The following is a 16,368-nucleotide window of genomic DNA, read 5'->3' as shown; positions in this document are numbered from 1 at the left end:
GTTTGCTTGTTTTTTTGTCTGCTTTGCCCTGCAGAGACTTTGATTCATCACAGTATTCCCAAGGCCTACGTAGAATTTCCCATACTGTGAGTATGGCTGAATGAATGCTGAGCCATAGCCCCTACCCACAATTACTCATCCAGACCTTTTCTGAGCATCAACATTGTGCTAGGAGCTAGGGCTGTGGAGATGAGTAAGACAGAGGCCCTGACTCAAAGAGCTTAATAATAGAAGGGGTACTGTAAAAGCACTGAAAGGGGAGCTACCAGCCTAGGCAAACCTAGATCTAGTAAGTTTAAGGTTGACTAGATGGAGATGGAAAAGACAGGTATCCTGGGCAGAGGGAAGAGCACAAGAAGAACCCAGAAGCAAAAAAGATCCGAAGCACGCAGAAGAACAGCACAGAGCTGTGGGAATCAGCTCAGTGCCTCTGAGCATTGACTCCCTGTCCTCACAGTCCACTATCCTGCTTCAGGGGCTTGCCCTGACTCAACCTGCCTCTTGGATGCAGCTCCTGCCCTATGTCTGCCATGAACCATCTCCCACTCCCACTCTGGGCCTGACATTCCAGATAATCCATTTCTCAGGGTTGTCTCCATCTAGGGCATAGACCTTTGTCCTATTTCAATAGCCCTCCCAGAGACTCCAGTGTGAGTTAGTGCCCAAATTCCCAACATGACCAGAAGGTAAGGCTCAGACTGTGTAGAAGATGAACATGAGGGAAAAGAGATGAGGCTAAGGAGGGCAGCAGACTCAGATCAGAAAAGGTCTGGAGGATCAGAATAAGGAGATTGGTTTTTTGATTTTTGTTTGTTTGTTCTTTATGAGACAGCAAGCGAGAGAATCTTTCTGACACTACAGAGACTGACAGGGGGCTCGATCTCATGAACTGGGAGATTATGACCTAGTAGGACGCTTAACTAACTGAGCCACCCAGGTATCCCAAGAAGCTTGGGTTTTAAAGGGGTAGACTTTTAGCACAAAGAGTATCCATGGGAATGTTCCCCCCACTGTATTTTTTCATTTTGAGATGACATAAGACTTCTAGAAAAGTTGTGAAAATAATAGTTTCTCTACGGGTTTCACCCAGTTCCCCCAATGTTAACATCTTAAATAATCATAATGATTGAAGGCAAAAAATTAACACTGGTACGTCAGTAACTAATCCAAAGCCTCCTTTGAATTTTGTCAATTTTCTCACTAATGTCCCCTTTCTGTTTCCAGGGTATCTCACATTTCATTTAGTTGTCATGTCTCCTTAGAATCTCCCAATCTGTGACACTTCTTCAGTCTTTCTTTTTTTCTTATGTGATCTTGACACTTTTGAAGAGGACTGGTCAATTATTTTATAGAATGTCCCTCAATTTGAATTTGTTGTATGCTTTCCTATAATTAGACTAAGGTTCTGTGCTTTGGCAAAACTAGCACAGAAGTGATGCTGTGCCCTTCTCAGTGCATGATATCAGATGACAGATGATATCAATATATCTGATTACTGGTGATGTTAATTTTGATCACTTGGTTAGGGTGGTGGTTCCAACTTCCCTACTGAGAAATTATTTTTCACTTTGTGATTAATAAAGATACCTTGAGACTATGCAAATGTCCTGTTCCTCACCATACTTTGACCCACTAATTCTAGCATCTGTGATGGTTGATTTTACATGTCAATTGGCTAGGCTATGGTAAAGTTATTCAATCAAACACTAATCTAGGTGTTGCTGTCAACGTATTCTGTAGATGTGGCTAACATCTGCAATCAGTTGATTTTAAGTAAAGGAGACTATCCTCAATAATGTACATGGGCCTCACTCAATCAGTTGAAAAAACTTAAAAGCAAAACCTGAGGTTTTCCAAAGGAGGAAAAACTGTTGCCTTAAGACCTCAGCATCAGATCTTCCCTACAGATTTCAGTCTTGCCAGCATATTATTCATAATTATGCCAGCATAATTTCATAAGCCAATTCCATAATACACATATGTATATGGAAACAGAATGAGTAGGATATAAATACATATCCTATTGGTTCTATTTCTCTGGAGAATCTTGATACACAACCATAGAAGCTTCTTATCTGTAAAAAGTATTATTGTGATGTTTTAACAGTGATTTTCTATTTCCTTCATTCCTTCTTCATGCATTAACTGAAATTCTACTGTAGGAAGAGTTGTTCCTTTTCCTACGCTTATTTAAATATTCAAATATTTATTTTTATCAGTATGGGCTCATGCATATTTATTTACAACCCAATTCTACCTTTATTTATTTTGTTGTTTAGGTTGTCCCAGCTTTGGCCACTGGGAGCTTCTTCAGGTTAGCTCCTATGTCCTTCTTATACGCCCTCCTCATTTTTCTGAGCACTTCTGTACTTTCTATTATACAACGTTCCAGGTACAATTTGTATTTTTCTGGCCCCAGCCCTGGAAACAATGTTTTCTCTGAGGAGCCCTGGCTCTTTTACTGGAGAATCATATTCAGAAACCAAGATCTAGGCAGCAGGTATACTCTTTGCAACTGAGGTGTCACTGCTCTCAGTAGCCTAGGAAATATACATACATATACTAACACACACAGATGCACATGGCTGTATTTATTTCTCTATCTCTCTGTGTGTGTAAGGGGGTGTGGGTATAAAATTATGAGCTCATACTGAGAGCCCCACAGGAGGGTTTGTAGGTGGCCAAAGAAGGTCTCTACATGAAAAAAGAAATCACTCTAGAGAAGTGGGGAGGATGGATTGGAGGAGAAAGTTCTTCTAGTATTCCACATACAGAATAACCAGCAAGTCATTTCATCTGGAGTAAACAAGGGGTACTTCCCCCTTGCTCTACCCTTTCAAAGTAACACATTCAATCTAGTCAACTCCTACTTCTTGGCAGTGTTGCATCCGTAGGGCTCTGCTCAGTGTTATGAGGAGTCCCTGCCCCATGGGAGTTTTTAACTAGATGAATGTGTGAAAAACTACTTAGCAGAGTCATTTTATTTAGCCATTTTATTTAGGAGCTTGGCAGGATATGATTACTCAACAAATAAGAAACACAGAGAAGAAGACGGCTCACAAGAGAGGATGGTCACTGAGGGCTGGAGTAGCTAGAAACGGCTTACTGGAAGAGCTGGGTCTTATGGGATGGGAAAAAGTCTGGATAACTAGAATGATAGCTGGAACATTCTGGGCAAATAAAACAAGCTATGTGAAAAGAAAACACTACAGAATAGGGCATATGTAAAGGAATGGGGTTGTAGCAAAGGATAAGGGAAGGTTAGACTCTGAATACAGAATATCAGGTAAAGAAGCCAGCAATGAGAAGTAACTGAACAGAAGGGAACACTATGGTTAGAAGTGCACTTAGAAAGCTCCCTGAGGGGCGCCTGGGTGGCGCAGTTGGTTGGGCGTCTGACTTCAGCCAGGTCACGATCTCGCGGTCCGGGAGTTCGAGCCCCGCGTCAGGCTCTGGGCTGATGGCTCAGAGCCTGGAGCCTGTTTCCGATTCTGTGTCTCCCTCTCTCTCTGCCCCTCCCCCGTTCATGCTCTGTCTCTCTCTGTCCCAAAAATAAATAAACGTTGAAAAAAAGAAAATTAAAAAAAAAAAAAAAAAAAAAGCTCCCTGAGAATTCAGAGAGAAAATGGATGGGAAGGGATGAGGTTGGGTAGAGCAGGGGAGAGGAGTAAATTGGGTTGGAGAGAAAGGAGTGGATATGAGAGTCACTCTGAAGTAGGAGAAAGGTGTCAACTGAAGCCCAAGTATCAATTAGAGAAGTCACCTGACCTTCTTCTGGCATCCGAAGGAGATTTTTGGCTGGAAAGCAGTTGTTCAAATAAGGCTTCCCGTTATCCAGCTTATAGATTCCTGAGGAAGCCATCTCCCTAAGAGTCAAGCAAGGAAAGTAAGGGAGTGTGAGAAGGGGCAACATAGCTCTCTCACCAAACACAGCTTGTGAGCCCACCAGCACCATCATACCCGAAATATGCTCTATTTCTGAGACCCAAAAGGCCCCTCTCCTGTAATGGGATGGTCTTTTTTTTTTTTAAAGTAGGCTTCAGGCCCAACAAGGAGCCCAACATAGCGCTTGATGAGGGGCTCCAATTCATGACCCTGAGATCCAGACCTGAGCTGAGATCTAGAGTGGAATGCTAAACTGACTGAGCTACCCAGGCATCCCCTCCCCCACCCTTTTTAAGAAAAACGGACTGGTCCTTCAAATGGAGAGGGAGAGAGGGAGACCAAGGCCCTGGGTTTTTTGGTTCAAATCACTCCTAACTCAGTGGAACACTAAAAAGACCACCTTTGGGCTCAGACAGACCTGGTCTAAATCCTGACTACCTTTCCTCACCCTGTGACTGTACCCCTCTGAGCCTCGGTTTCCTCACCCATAAAATGGGAGTAATAACACCCACCTTAACAGACAGAAGGGAGGATCAAGTTAGGAAGGTAGTGCCTATGTTGGCATGAGCACTGGGTGTTATGTGTAAGTAATCAATTACTGGAATCTTCTCCTGAAGCCAAGACTACACTGTATGTTAACTTGAGAATAAATTAAAAAAAAAAAAAAAAAAAAAAAAGGTAGCGCCTAGTACCTTTTAAGTGCTTACTAGAAATGTTCTTTGTTTTAACAGACTTCAGGAAAGAGGGAGTTCACATTTTAGGCAAGATGATGTGCTGTGCAAGTAATGAAATTTGAACCACATAAACAGGATTTGAGAGATGAACTGAGATTGCCAATAGAGAAAAGAATAAGCATTCCAAACAAAAAGGGCCACAGGACCAAATGCATGGTAGTGGGCACTTGTGGCACAGTAAAGAAACAACCTGACCTAGGAAGGAGAAGGATGTGTGTTTGAGAGTTTTGGACAATAAGGCTGGACAGAAAGGATGCTGCCTGCTCTCAAAGGCTTTCAGTGCCAGGCTAGGAGCTCAGGCTTCCCCTTGTAGGTAACTGAGAGCTATGGACAGTATCTGAGCTGGGGAAAACCATGACCCAAGCTGTGCTTTGGAAAGAGAGGTCTGAGAAAAATAATGCTAGGTGAGATGGGATTCCATTAACTGGTCACTGAGTCAAGACAATTCTAGCTCAGGAAGACTGTTTCATTGTACTGTTTTTATTAAACCTTTCACTATCTCCCACCTAGAATACTAAAACAGTCTTCTTCATTGGATTCCCACTGAGCAAACTTGAGCCTGCTCTTGAAGGCCCCTGGAGTCCCATGTCCTAACCTTTCCAGCTCCGGTCAGCACTGCCCATCAGGCTCATAGAAATAATTTATATATATATGTGTGTGTATGAATATATGCATATGTATGTATATATATATATATATACACACACATATATATGTATGTATATATACATATATGTATGTGTGTATATATGTATATATATACATATATACACACATATATATATGATTTTAAATTTTTTAGTAGCCACTTACATATTTTACATTTATAGAACATCTCTTTTTGGACAGCAACACTGCAGATACTCAGTACCATATTGTAGCCAATGACTAGTATTTGGACAGGACAGGTCCAAAGCTCCTTTCTCCCAATTCTCAAGCTAATGCATTTTCTGTACAGAGCATGACCTTATTTTCTGTATCAGAAATAAGTGCCTTATACATGGGCCATTTAAACATCGTATTTTGATTTAAAAAGAAATATCACTGGTGGTCCTGATGCATTTTGGGGAGGAGATTCTTCTAGACAAGCCCTTCCCAGAGACCCAACACTTCTGGAAACTCTACCAGTAGCTTACCAATGAACAGTTTTAAATGAGGATGGCTTTTTAGACATAAGATGCTAATTGCAATCGTTGAGATTTATATTTTTCTGAGAACAAGATTTTTGGCTAAAAGTTCTTTCAGAGAGTACATTACTAGAAAAGATCAAATTGGTGGCCCAGCTCTAGGAGATACAAGTTCTTACAATATGTATTAGCTTCACCCCTATCATAGAATCATTTTCTATTCTCCAAACACATTCATTCTTCCCTAGCTGTGTTTCTTTGGCCTAAAATAGCCTTCTCCATCTTGTTCATCTGGTTAATCTTATGCTTTAAGATTCAGTTCAAATGCTACTTCTGTAAGGAATAAATCTCTAATCAATGACCCAAATTTCTTAAACCTTGAGCTCTTAAGAGATTTGAGATTTTTCTTTAAAGAAAGCCAGCCAGGGAACTTGGCTGGTTCAGTCAATAGAGTGTGTGGCACTTGATCTCAGGGTTGTAGGTTTGAGCCCCATGTTGGGTACAGAGATTACTTAAAAATAAAGTCTTAAAAAAAAAAGAGATCCAGCCATTCCCAGATCTGCCTTGGAACAGCTTCAGAAAACTTGGGGTAATGGAGATTTTGGAACCTGTACATTCCTGGCTAGGGCAAGGATATGGTCCCTGAGATGGAGGGTCCAGGACAAAATTCAGTAAAAGGAAGGAGCAGAGTGAAGAGATAGGATCAGGTGTCCTGAGAAAACGTTTCCGGGAAGTGACAAATATGCAAGGTAGAGTGATGCAGTAAGAAGGGCAACAATTTTAGAGATCAGAAGCTTAAATCTGAGTCTAGTTGCTAACACTAAGCTGAATGACCTTAGGCAATACCTTTACCTCTTTGTATCTCAAATTTCTCACATGTAACTGAAGATAAAAACCTGTGTCTTGGAGAATTATTGTAAGAATTAAATGAGGTAATAAATTTTTAAAAAGCTCCAGATGCCACCTTTTCTGCAATGCCTTCACTGAACCTTACAGAGGGAAATAGCTGCTGCTTTGACTAAACACTGGAGTATTTCTTCTCTCTTTCATGGCTGGAGCCCTTTCTATCTCATAAGGTTACTAACAATCATGAAGGGGTTCCTTCAATGGCCCGTGAACCTCCACGTCTGGAAACATATCCAATTCACTGTTTCCTCTTCCACCTTTGGAATGCTCATAGGAAATCCCAATAAATGCGTGTGAGCCAAATGAAGAATATGATGTACTCCCAGGGCCCAGGAGTTTTTATACATATTTCTGATATCCCCAGCTATACTCTAAATTCCTTTAGAGGAAGGAGAACACCTATGGTGTTCATTTCTTTACTCCCATTACCTAACACAGCACCTGGCACATAATAGATTCCACAATTATCTGTGGAATGAGTGTTGTTGGTATCTCCTTTGGTTCAACACAGGGCACTGAATTTCCAAAGAGGATTGGATGCCCTTCCTAGGTGTTCACACAACATCTTATACTTCTGGTATAGTGCTTATCACTTTTCTTTGCTCCCTTTACCAACTTTTGCTCCCCTTTCCAACTTCTCACCTGCCGTGGGACCTATGATACCTTATTCACCTATGTAATTCCACAGCCTGGCACAGAACCTAGTAGTCACTAAAAATGTGTTGGGAAGATGAATGGACTGATAGATGGATGGAAAAAGATCAATAGTGAGTCAATCTGTCAGTAATCTCTCTTGTGACCCGCCACACCTATCTGCTACATAGGTGAATGAATGAATGAGTAAACAGCTGGCTGGGGAATGTTAGAGATGATAACTGTTGGGAAAAGACTCCAGTAACTTACAAAATATGAGAACCTTGTTTCTGATCTGCAGGTACTTACTTGATCTTTGATCTTGGGAAAGACCCTTTGACTTCCTTTTTTTTTTGTTTCTTCACCTGTAAAAGAGATATTATACTCTTTCTTAGCCTGTCATTCAGACCTCTTGTATTTTCTCGTTAATTACATCTTAATGGGACCCTCTGCTCCAAAATGTGTCTCAGCTGGGGCCTAAAAAAAATACCAAAAAACTAAAGATCCCATAAATACAAAAAGACAGAAACATGGATGGGAAGGCGAAACAAGAGAGTAATTTTATGACGATGGGGTGGAGCTAGAGTGCTTAAATAAGTTGTGCAAGTCACGAATCAGGAAGGAAAGGATCATTTATACAATCACTAATGCAAAATAAATTTATACATGATAAAAACTGCAAAAACAGAGTTGGAAGATAAGACACTGTCTGGGAAAAGATATTTGGCATACATATACAAAGGATGAATCAGACTCAGACTTGTGGAAAGCATACAGACCTGGACACAACTAATCCTAGAAATTCCAGTTCCCTATGAAGAATACCAGGTAAGGAGGTGTGGATTTACAACTAGTGGGCTTGGAAGGGCACATAAACCCACATTACTTTGTCTAGAAAGTAACTCTAGAGCAAGTATGAACTTTACCTGGATGGTGGAAAAAAGAAAGTCCAAATTCCAGACTCAGAGGCCACCTGCTTAGTTAGCTTCAGCTACCTCGGGTCTCTATCTCAAACTTGAAGCAGCTAATCTCAGCCTAATTGTAAGGCCTCCCAGCTCCAACACACACAGAGTAATGGTGCTCATTTGCATACATGTGCCTTCCATCCTTTTGGCCTATGACACATCTGCCCCTCTTCTTTGCCTGGCTCACAGAGGCAACTTTACTGTATCTCCCCCTCCTCATGTTGACCCTTCTCTGTGCTACCACCTCAGCCCACCTCTTAATGGAAACACTCCATCATGCTGTAGTATAATGGCCTGCTTACGTGTCTGTTCCCCACTCCTCACATCCCCAATCCCAGGCTGTGAGCCCCTCAAAGGCCAGGCCTAGGTCCTACCTATATCTTTATCCCCAGCACTTCACACAGGGTCTGGCCCATTGAAGGGATGCAATGAGTGTTTACTGAACTAAACTGAACTATAAACACACTGCCAAGGAGGTCTTCATTCTGTCTGCAAAGAAGGAAAAACTAAGGATCAGGAAAGGTTTCACAGGGCAAGTGACATTAGAGCTGGGTCTTGAAAAATGAAAAGATGTAAAAGAGAAACAGTAAAAAGCTACAGGAGCATCTTCCTGGATTGCTTCACAGGTGAAGCAATCCCATCTAATGTTATTTAGTGATAATTATTATCACATGTTAGCTTCACCAAGACAGGTGTTTAGCCCATTATTTAGAAATATATCCCCAGTTACCAAAACAGTGACTGCTAAAAAGTAAGCACTCGGTAAGCATTTGTTCAATTATTCGGACACTTAGTAGGGATTAACGGAGATAAAAACAAAAACAAGCGATGCAATGTAAGCGTTCATAGTATAATATAATCCCGTTACGTGATAACTCTAGGTCACTAGAGTAGACGTTCCAAGAGAGTAGGGAACAGGTCTGTCTTGATCCTCCAGTCCCCCTTGGTACATTTCTGAGCAATGTTGGTTCTCAATAAATATTTATGGAAAAGGTGAATAGAAATTATTTAACAAAAATGAATAGAAAATGTAGAATACTCTTACATCCTAAAACTATTAAAAGTAGAGTGGCAGAAGGAACATACCACGCGTTTTGACGTCAAAAACCCCTGGCTTCTAAACCAGGTCCGGATACACGCTTTTTGGCCTTGGTAAGTTTCTTAGTTTCCTCATCTGACGGGGCTGTTAGTGGACTACCTGACAGGACGGATATAATAAATGCACACAGGACACAGCCTGGCAGACGGTGGATATTCCGCGAATACGAGTTCCCTATAACACGAAAACGTTACTGACACCTAAGAGGACAGTACTAGAGAGAATAACCAGTAAGTGCTGTAACGGGGCTAGGAAGGACGAAGGAAGAGTTCCTGCCGCCTCTTTGGAAACTCTTCTGGAGCAGAGGAGACTCTAACCCCTCACACAAACTAAGTTTCCAGCCGCACCTGCCTCCGTCGTCGCTTCCGCCTCCGAGGCGTCCGCGGAGGCCGCGTCCGGACAAGACGGGCTGCGCGCCCGCGACCCTCCCGGGAATCTCGGAGCCTCTCCACGGTGGCGCCTACCACTACCTTCTCCACCCCTTGGTAACCGCGCCTCTGCGGCAGGCCGCGTAGGCGGCAACCGGTGGGCGGCACTTCTAACTACTATAAGTCCCGGCAAGCCCCGCGGCCACTTCCGCTGCCATCGCACGTCAGCCAGCCCCGAACTACGGATCCCGATGGGCTCTTGGCAGCGCGATACGCCGTCAGCTTCAGCCAATCGGCTTCGGACAAGTAGGAGGGGAGGGAGACGCTGAGGCAGACAAGATGGCGGCTGCGTCTGCACAGGGCGGGAGGACTGGTGGTGGAGGAGGCAGCAGTGGGGCTGGCGGTGGTCCCAGCTGCGGGACAGGCAGTAGCCGCAGTGGCTTGTTGGATAAGGTGAGGAGCCGCTTTGGGGGGACAGCCGAGACCTGGGGAAGCCCGGGAGGCAGCGATTCCACCTTCCCATCCCCGCCCCCCTTTTCTTCTGTGGCTTTTTCAGCGGGTTGTCCTCCCCTGGCCCACCCTGGGAACCCTACGGGCGCTTGTAGCCCGATCTCCATAACTCGAACCTTGCCTCATTCCCTTCAGGTTTTCTTTGCTTCTTGGAAGTGTGCCTAGTCCTTAACGCTGGCCACCAAGCTTTTGGGGATAATTTGATTATTCCCACATTTCAATGCAGCCATCGTTTTCCTCGGAGGTGCTGGAGGGTCACAGTCGATGTGCCCATTTCAGTGGGAAATCTGAAGCCCGAAGGAATGAAAGCAGCTACTCGAAGTCAGTAGTCCCCAAACTCCCCATCACGGTCACCACACTTGGGTGCTGTTGTAGATTCTAAGTGCTTCTTGACCTTTTGCTTACTCAAGTTTCTGGGTGTTTTATCACGGTACTGCTATTACTGAACTTCCCTTATTGGGATGACAGGAAGCCTTTGAGATTTTTTTTTCTCTCGCTTTCTTCCCACTCCCCCCTCTTGTTACCCCTATGCCTGCCACTAATTGCAGTCAGTGAGTTGGATTCGTGAACTTGCTGCATGCTCTAGGTTGCCTCTTTCCCTCTCCGCCGATCCATTTTTGTTGTTGTTGTTGTTGTTTTAACTGCGGTCCTAGCAACAAAGGCTTAAAGGAAAAGAAAAAGGGAAAACTCCTCTGTTGGGCCTTCTTGCCCTTTGCAGAGCATCTTGTTAGAAACACTTGCAAGGAGTACTGGTTCTGCCTCTAATTAGCTGTGTGACCTTCAAATAATGCTTTGTTCTCCCTGTTGCTTCATCTGTTAAATGAGGGGCTTAGCCTAAAGTGTGTTAGTCCCTTCCAGTTCTCTCATTGTGGGGGCCCTGGGCCAGTTTGATGAGAAATATTAAGTATGGAGCTTTTAATATAGTAAATAGGATTTCTTGCTTTAATTGAAAGCAGCTTTTGTTGGAATTCCTTGTGCCTAACATATGGTGGGTGCCTAAGAAATGAATATATGATCATATTGAGGGGTTCAGATCCAGGTCTTTTTGCTTCTGTTATTAGGTGTCATTGGTTTTGAGTCACATGGTTCTCACAGTCTTAACGAATTAAAAAAAATTTTTTTTAATGTTTATTTATTTTTTAGAGAGAGCACAAGTGGGGAGGAGCAGAGAGAGAGGGAGACACAGAATCTGAAGCAGGCTCCATCCAGGCTCTGAGCTGTCCGCACAGAGCCCAACATGGGGCTTGAACTCACTAACAGATCATGACCTGAGCCGAAGTCAGACACTCAACCGACTGAGCCACCCAGGCACCCCAGTCTTAACCATTTTTAAGAGAGGAGAACATGTTCTGGGAATTGGGATGGTAAATTGCCCCAAGACACGTGAAAGTATTGGGAATTGATAGTCATTTTCGTACACAAATCCTGCCTTTCTGCTGGTGAGCATCTCAACAGCCTATGCTTATCCTGTCCCATTGAGTGCTCTTGTTTTCCCTCTGTTTGGATCATTACCAGCAAACATTACTCATGGGCGTTTCTGTTAAGGTAATGATTACTGAAAAGTATACAACATCATTGCATTATTGGCAGAACCTGGATTTGAGGATCATAAGATTTAGGCTTTGAAGTAGCTTTGTTAATTTCACCCTGTATGAGGCCTGGCAAGTCAGTTAACCTCACTAAGCTTACTTTTCTTAATCTGAACTAGTACAGTTTTGGGGAGAATCAGATGAGGTGATGTACATGAATGATCTCTTTGACCTATAGTGTCTAATACATATGTTCAATGGTAAAGGAAAATATAAAGAATTCTGTCAGAAAGTACTGGGAGCAGGGGGCGCCTGGGTGGCTCCATCGGTTGAGCGTCTGACTTCGTCTCAGGTCATGATCTCACGGCTGGTGAGTTCGAGCGCCACGTCGGGCTCTGTGCTGACAGCTCAGAGCCTGGAGTCTGCTTCGGATTCTGTGTCCCTCTCTCGCTGTGCCCTCCCTCGTTCATGCTCTGCCTCTCTCTCTCAATAAATAAAATATTAAAAAAATTTAAAAAAAAAGTACTCGGAGGGGTGTCTGAGTGGCTTACTTGGTTAAATGTCCAACTCTTGATTTCCATTAAGGTTATGATCTCACAGTTTGTGAGTTTGAGCCCCACGTCAGGCTTGTGCTGACGGTGTGGAGCCTGGATTCATTCTCTCTCTCTCTCTCTCTCTCTCTCTCTCTCTCTCAAACTTAAAAAAAAATAATGTAACTCAGTACAGCTGATTATAGGACATGGAGGTACCCAATATATTAAAAGTATTTGGTGTATTCAGATGTGTGCTTTTTACAGAAGTTCAAATGCAAGAGAGAACGATCCCTGAGATCTACTTGATAAGCGGGTGAGGGCCCCAGGGGAAGACCTCGTTCATGTCTGAGAGTGGAGCTAGTACCTTATTTTTGAAGAGAGGACAGCATACTAGGTAAGAATGTCCTCGAGCAAATGGTAGTGCAGATGGTGCCTGATGTTTTGGGTGGTGAGTTGACTGCGGACTGTCCTAAGAGACCTGTAGTGACATGAAGGTAGAATCAGATTGAAGAGGAAATGGATTGCTTGGAGTAAGAGTAGGAAGCTGTTGAAGGTTTTTGAGACTATATACAGTGGTTTTGGAAAATTAGATAAGTTGAAGTAGAAATTAAAAGTCTTCTGATTAGGCCTTATACCTTACTGGCGTGTAAGGTTTATTTAAAAAGAAGGGCAAGTTTGAGTTCTAGTGCAGCATGATAAAGGCCACATGGCCTTGGATAAGTTGCATGGTATTACTGAACTTGAATTTCCTTATGTAAACAATGTGGATTCCCATATGTATTATAGGCTTGTTGTTAATATTAAATTGTACAGTTTGGTAAATGTTCTTTGTAAATGGCTGTAAAGAGAAAATGACCAGGTGATGAGAACCCCAACTTGAGCAACAGAAGTAGATAAAAGGCCTCACAAAGGAGCACTCGGCAGAATTAACCCAAGAAGTGAGGGACCTAGGGGAGAGAAAATAAGTCAAGATGTGTTTAGGTGCTTTTTCTCAGAAAACTTTATTTTAGCTTTACATCAGGTTGTTCCTCTAATTTCTCTAGCATTTATTGCACATGGGAATTAAACTGTCATTTAATATGACCTGACCTACTGTCTTGTATTTTTCTACCAATTTGTATTTGTCCAGTTTCCCATGAAAGGTTCTTATAGTTCTCTGAGGTGATCAATACAGAATAAATACTTACAGCATTGAATTTAGCAGACAAAAAACCTTCAGATCTGCCCCCTCCATCATCAGAAACTGCTTTTGAGATGGTGCCTCTAATTGTCTGAAAACTGAGGGTACTATGGAAGGGAAACATGGGGAAAAATGTTATTCTCAGTGGAGCAGGATCTAAATGAATAAAGAAGTTTTTGCTCTGTGGGATTGAGAGGCTGTTACCTTACAGCCTCTTTAATTTTATTTGTCTTGATTTTTATTTTAAGGGCTTGTATTTTTATTTCCTGCAGCTGTAGTGGCACTTCCTGTGAAGAAATGTAATAAAGAGATGCAAATGTGCTTCTAGCTTTCTGTAAGCAGATGTGAATTTCTGTGCCTATGAAACTGAGAACAAAGCAATTCTACCTTCCTGATCTTAAAAATAAGTATGCAAATATAATTTTTCAACTTCTATCACAGAATAATTTAGATTATTGCAGTAAGATTTTTTTGCCCACAAAATACATCAAAGCATTTTGTTCTACATAGCAGGCTGTAAAGAAAAATTACTTGCTTAATTGTTTTAGCTATTAAAATTGACATAGGTATTAAACCATGCTTTCCAGAACTATATCCAAATCCTTTTAGCCTTGTCCATGGATTTTTATCTCCTGGATGAATTGTTTTGGCTATTAAAATGTGGTATTAAACTGTGTTTTTTAGAAGCTATATTCAGACCCTTTTAACTTCATACCTGAATTTTTGTCTCCTGGCTGGACTGTTCATCCTGATCCTAAAGCACAGCTTTTATACCTTAGTAGTTGAGAACAAAGGCTCTGGAGCCAGGCTGTATGTCTGGCTTTGAATCTTGGCTCTGCCACTTAGCAGATATGTATTCTTGGCAAGTTAACAAATCTCTTTGTGTCTCAGTTTCCTCATCTGTAAAGTGGGAATAATAATAATATTTACCTTTGGGGCGCCTGGGTGGCTCAGTCGGTTGAGCGGCCGACTTCAGCTCAGGTCACGATCTCGCGGTCCGTGAGTTCCAGCCCCGCGTCGGGCTCTGTGCTGACAGCTCGGAGCCTGGAGCCTGTTTCCGATTCTGTGTCTCCCTCTCTCTGACCCTCCTCCGTTCATGCTCTGTCTCTCTCTGTCTCAATAAATAAACGTTAAAAAAAAATTTTTTTTTAAATATTTACCTTAGAAGGTATCTGGCACTATATATCTGGCATATAGTAAGCACTTATCTATCTGGCTATATATAGCTGCTGCTAATTAGCTGGTTACTCTGGGCTTCAGCTTCCTGTTTTTTCCTAACATGATATGAAGACATCAGACTCCGTTGGGGTTTTAGTTAAAAATACAGGTTTCTGGACCTCATCCCACACCTGAATCAGATTCTCTGGAGGTTGGACCTGGACAGCTGCATGTTTTTACATATAGCTATTTATTTATTTACTTATTTATTTCCTCTATATTTTAATATTTTTTTAATATTTATTTTAGAGAGAGAGAGAGCGCAAGCAGAAGAGGGGCAGAGAGAGAGGGAGACCCAGAATCAGAAACAAGTCTCCAGGCTCTGATCTGTCACAGCACAGAGCCTGATGTGGGGCTTGAACTCACCAGCCGCGAGATCATGACCTGAGCTGAAGTCAGATGCTTAACCGACTGAGCCACCCAGGCGCCCCTCTACATTTTAGTAGTTACTTCCAGGTTGAGCACTACTATCTTAGATTATTTTTTAAATCCTTTCTGGTTCTGATATATGAAGAGTTTTTTGTTTGTTTTGTTTCCAACTGTTCTGTTTAGTCAGTAGTGGTTTCTCTAAAATGTTTATAGTGAAGAGACATTGAAGCTTATCTGTGCCAGCCTCCTCATTTTATAGACATGGACACAGTTGAAGAGGGGGAAATGAAGCAACTTGCCCAAGCTGACACACTGAGTTGGTTACAGTTCTCAAACCTGGCTTCCTGGTTCTTAATCCAGTGCTCTTACTTTACTTCTTAGGTACGTTGCCTCTCATACTGGAGCAGACCATGTGCTAACTACTGCAGTAGTGAAAAGAGTGTCTATTTTGAGGTTGGAAGACCTAGGCTCAAGTCTTGGCTTTGTTACATATCAACCATGTGTCCTTAGACAGGTCACGTATCGCCTTTTGCTGTCCTCCATGGTATCTTAGCTTGCCAGATTTCTGGGTGGCATGTCTGGACCCTGACCTACCTCTGACAAAGAAGATGAATAGTTTTATGGCATTGCTGTAATTGTGTGTGTGTGTTTAAAGAAACAAGGTGCTGGCTTTTTAACATTGTTTTGCAAACTAAACTTTATTTTTTAGTTAAATGTTTATTTTTGAGAAAGAGAGCTTGAGCAGGGAAGGGGCAGAGAGAGGGGGAGACAGAGAATCCCAAGCAGACTCTGTGCTGGCAGCTCAAACCCACAAACCATGAGGTCATTACCTGTGCCGAAACCAAGAGTTGGATGCGTAACTGACTGAGCCACCCAGGCATCCCGGAAGCAGAATTTTAATAATATCTCAAAACTCATTATTTTTTACTTCATCAAACTTAAAAACTCTTGTGTCAAGGGACACTATCAGGAAAGTGAAAAGGTAGTCCACAGAATGAGAGAAAATATTTACAAATCCTATTTCTTATAAGGGCCTAGTATCTAGACTATGTAGAAAATTTTACAACTCAATAACAAAAAGACAAACTGATTTCTAAAAGAATAAAGGATTTGAATGACCTTTCTCCATATGAAGATATACAGATGACCAGTAAACACATGAAAAGATGGTTGGCATCATTTGTCATTAGAGAAATGCAAATGAGAACCACCGTGAGATACCACTGAGATGGCTATAATAATAATAATTAAAAAAAGAAAAAAATAACCATTGTTGACAAGGATGTAGAGAAATTGGAACCCTCCTACATTT

The 16,368-nt window shown here is 42.2% G+C and overlaps 2 protein-coding genes across 13 annotated transcripts in view; one reads left to right on the top strand and one right to left on the bottom strand.

Moving 5' to 3' along the window:
- The window catches only part of XRRA1 (X-ray radiation resistance associated 1), a 61,623-nt gene extending 51,744 nt beyond the window's left edge, over nucleotides 1–9,879 (bottom strand). For 10 of the 12 annotated variants that reach the window (XM_045038726.1, XM_045038727.1, XM_006936934.5 and 7 more), the window contains exons 1-3: nucleotides 9,697–9,879; nucleotides 7,595–7,650; nucleotides 3,769–3,866 (exon numbers count right to left, since the gene is read on the bottom strand). In XM_045038726.1, coding sequence (XP_044894661.1) covers nucleotides 3,769–3,862 — 94 coding nt within the window. In that variant the 5' untranslated portion in view covers nucleotides 3,863–3,866; nucleotides 7,595–7,650; nucleotides 9,697–9,879. Of the gene's footprint in view, nucleotides 1–3,768; nucleotides 3,867–7,594; nucleotides 7,651–9,336; nucleotides 9,449–9,696 lie in introns of those variants that run through there. The other 2 variants (XM_023239436.2, XM_045038729.1) reach the window with 2 other exon arrangements.
- A 133-nt stretch (nucleotides 9,880–10,012) lies between these two features.
- Nucleotides 10,013–16,368, top strand: part of SPCS2 (signal peptidase complex subunit 2) — a 27,626-nt gene continuing 21,270 nt past the window's right edge. The window contains exon 1 of the mRNA XM_003992723.4: nucleotides 10,013–10,170. Within this exon, the coding sequence (XP_003992772.1) occupies nucleotides 10,057–10,170 (114 nt within the window). The 5' untranslated portion in view covers nucleotides 10,013–10,056. The remainder of the gene's footprint in view (nucleotides 10,171–16,368) is intronic.

The sequence above is a fragment of the Felis catus genome, chromosome D1, assembly GCF_018350175.1.
Source record: "Felis catus isolate Fca126 chromosome D1, F.catus_Fca126_mat1.0, whole genome shotgun sequence".
NCBI lineage: Eukaryota > Metazoa > Chordata > Mammalia > Carnivora > Felidae > Felis > Felis catus.
This window is presented reverse-complemented; position numbering and strand designations above follow the sequence as displayed.